Here is an 894-nt window from a genome sequence, read left to right on the forward strand (position 1 = left end):
GCTGCTGTGCGAACTGCAGAGTCTGTGCGCGCGTCGCTGCAAAGGAAAATCAAAATCTACTGCGCAGTCGCTAGGTTAAGGTATTAATGTCCTAGGCACAGCTAGAAGGTGGAGAAACCTATTGTGTTAGTGATTGTTGTGGTTGTCGTGGTTTTATTGTCGTGGTCTGCGGGCGCAGGCTTGTCGCTAGGGCGCGAACTGCAGAGCCTGCGCGCGTTTCCTAGCAAAACGAATAATAAAATCAACAGCGCTGTCGCTGCGCTAGAGAATTAATGCCATGAGCCCAGCTAGGAAGTAGAGAGCTGTGTTGTCGGTCATGGTTGTTGTTGTGGTTGCTGGGTTAGGTGGTGGTCTGCGGGCGGGGCGCTGGTAGCTGGTGCGGCAATGTGCGCGCGATGCCTGCGTGCGCAGGAAAATCAAAATCCACCGCGCAGTTAGGGTTGCGGCAAAACACCACCACATCTGTACATTTTTGCAAAAAAAAACACTGGCGGGGGCAAGTTTAGGTTAAAGCCTAAAAGTTTGCCTACTATTATCCGTGGCCATATATCGGAGATAGGTGGCGCCATGGTCAAGTCCAGCGATCTAGGCCAAAAAGAGGAGCGAAAAGGGGGTCGGATCCAGCGCGATGCCCAATCGAGACGAACAAGGCCTGATCCGCAGCAGTCGCAGGGAGATAGGTTATAGAGCTTTACAGAGGTCTAGTTTAATTACTACGTGAGGTATTATAGTAAGTATAAGACGTTGTGTAAAGAATAAAAAAGTTTAGAAAGAAATTAGTAATTAAATACTTAGCTTAAAAGTCTAAGCGCTTTAAGTATAAATTAAGCTTATTCTAAGTTTAGTTAGTGTTAAGGCAGTTTATACTTAAGTTTATGTCTATGTTATATTATG

At 46.4% G+C, this 894-nt stretch overlaps 1 protein-coding gene across 1 annotated transcript; it reads left to right on the forward strand.

Moving 5' to 3' along the window:
- Positions 1-45: 45 nt before the first annotated feature.
- On the forward strand, positions 46-687 carry BDR25DRAFT_363128 (uncharacterized protein; the record flags this gene model as incomplete). The annotated part of the gene is made up of 5 exons (XM_033696690.1): positions 46-66; positions 106-252; positions 292-386; positions 412-464; positions 560-687. Coding segments are annotated over 5 exons (444 nt in total), but the record flags the coding sequence as incomplete, so codon positions are not given.
- Between the last annotated feature and the right edge of the window lie 207 nt (positions 688-894).

Source organism: Lindgomyces ingoldianus, assembly GCF_010093535.1.
Source record: "Lindgomyces ingoldianus strain ATCC 200398 unplaced genomic scaffold BDR25scaffold_63, whole genome shotgun sequence".
Classification (NCBI taxonomy): Eukaryota; Fungi; Ascomycota; class Dothideomycetes; order Pleosporales; family Lindgomycetaceae; genus Lindgomyces; species Lindgomyces ingoldianus.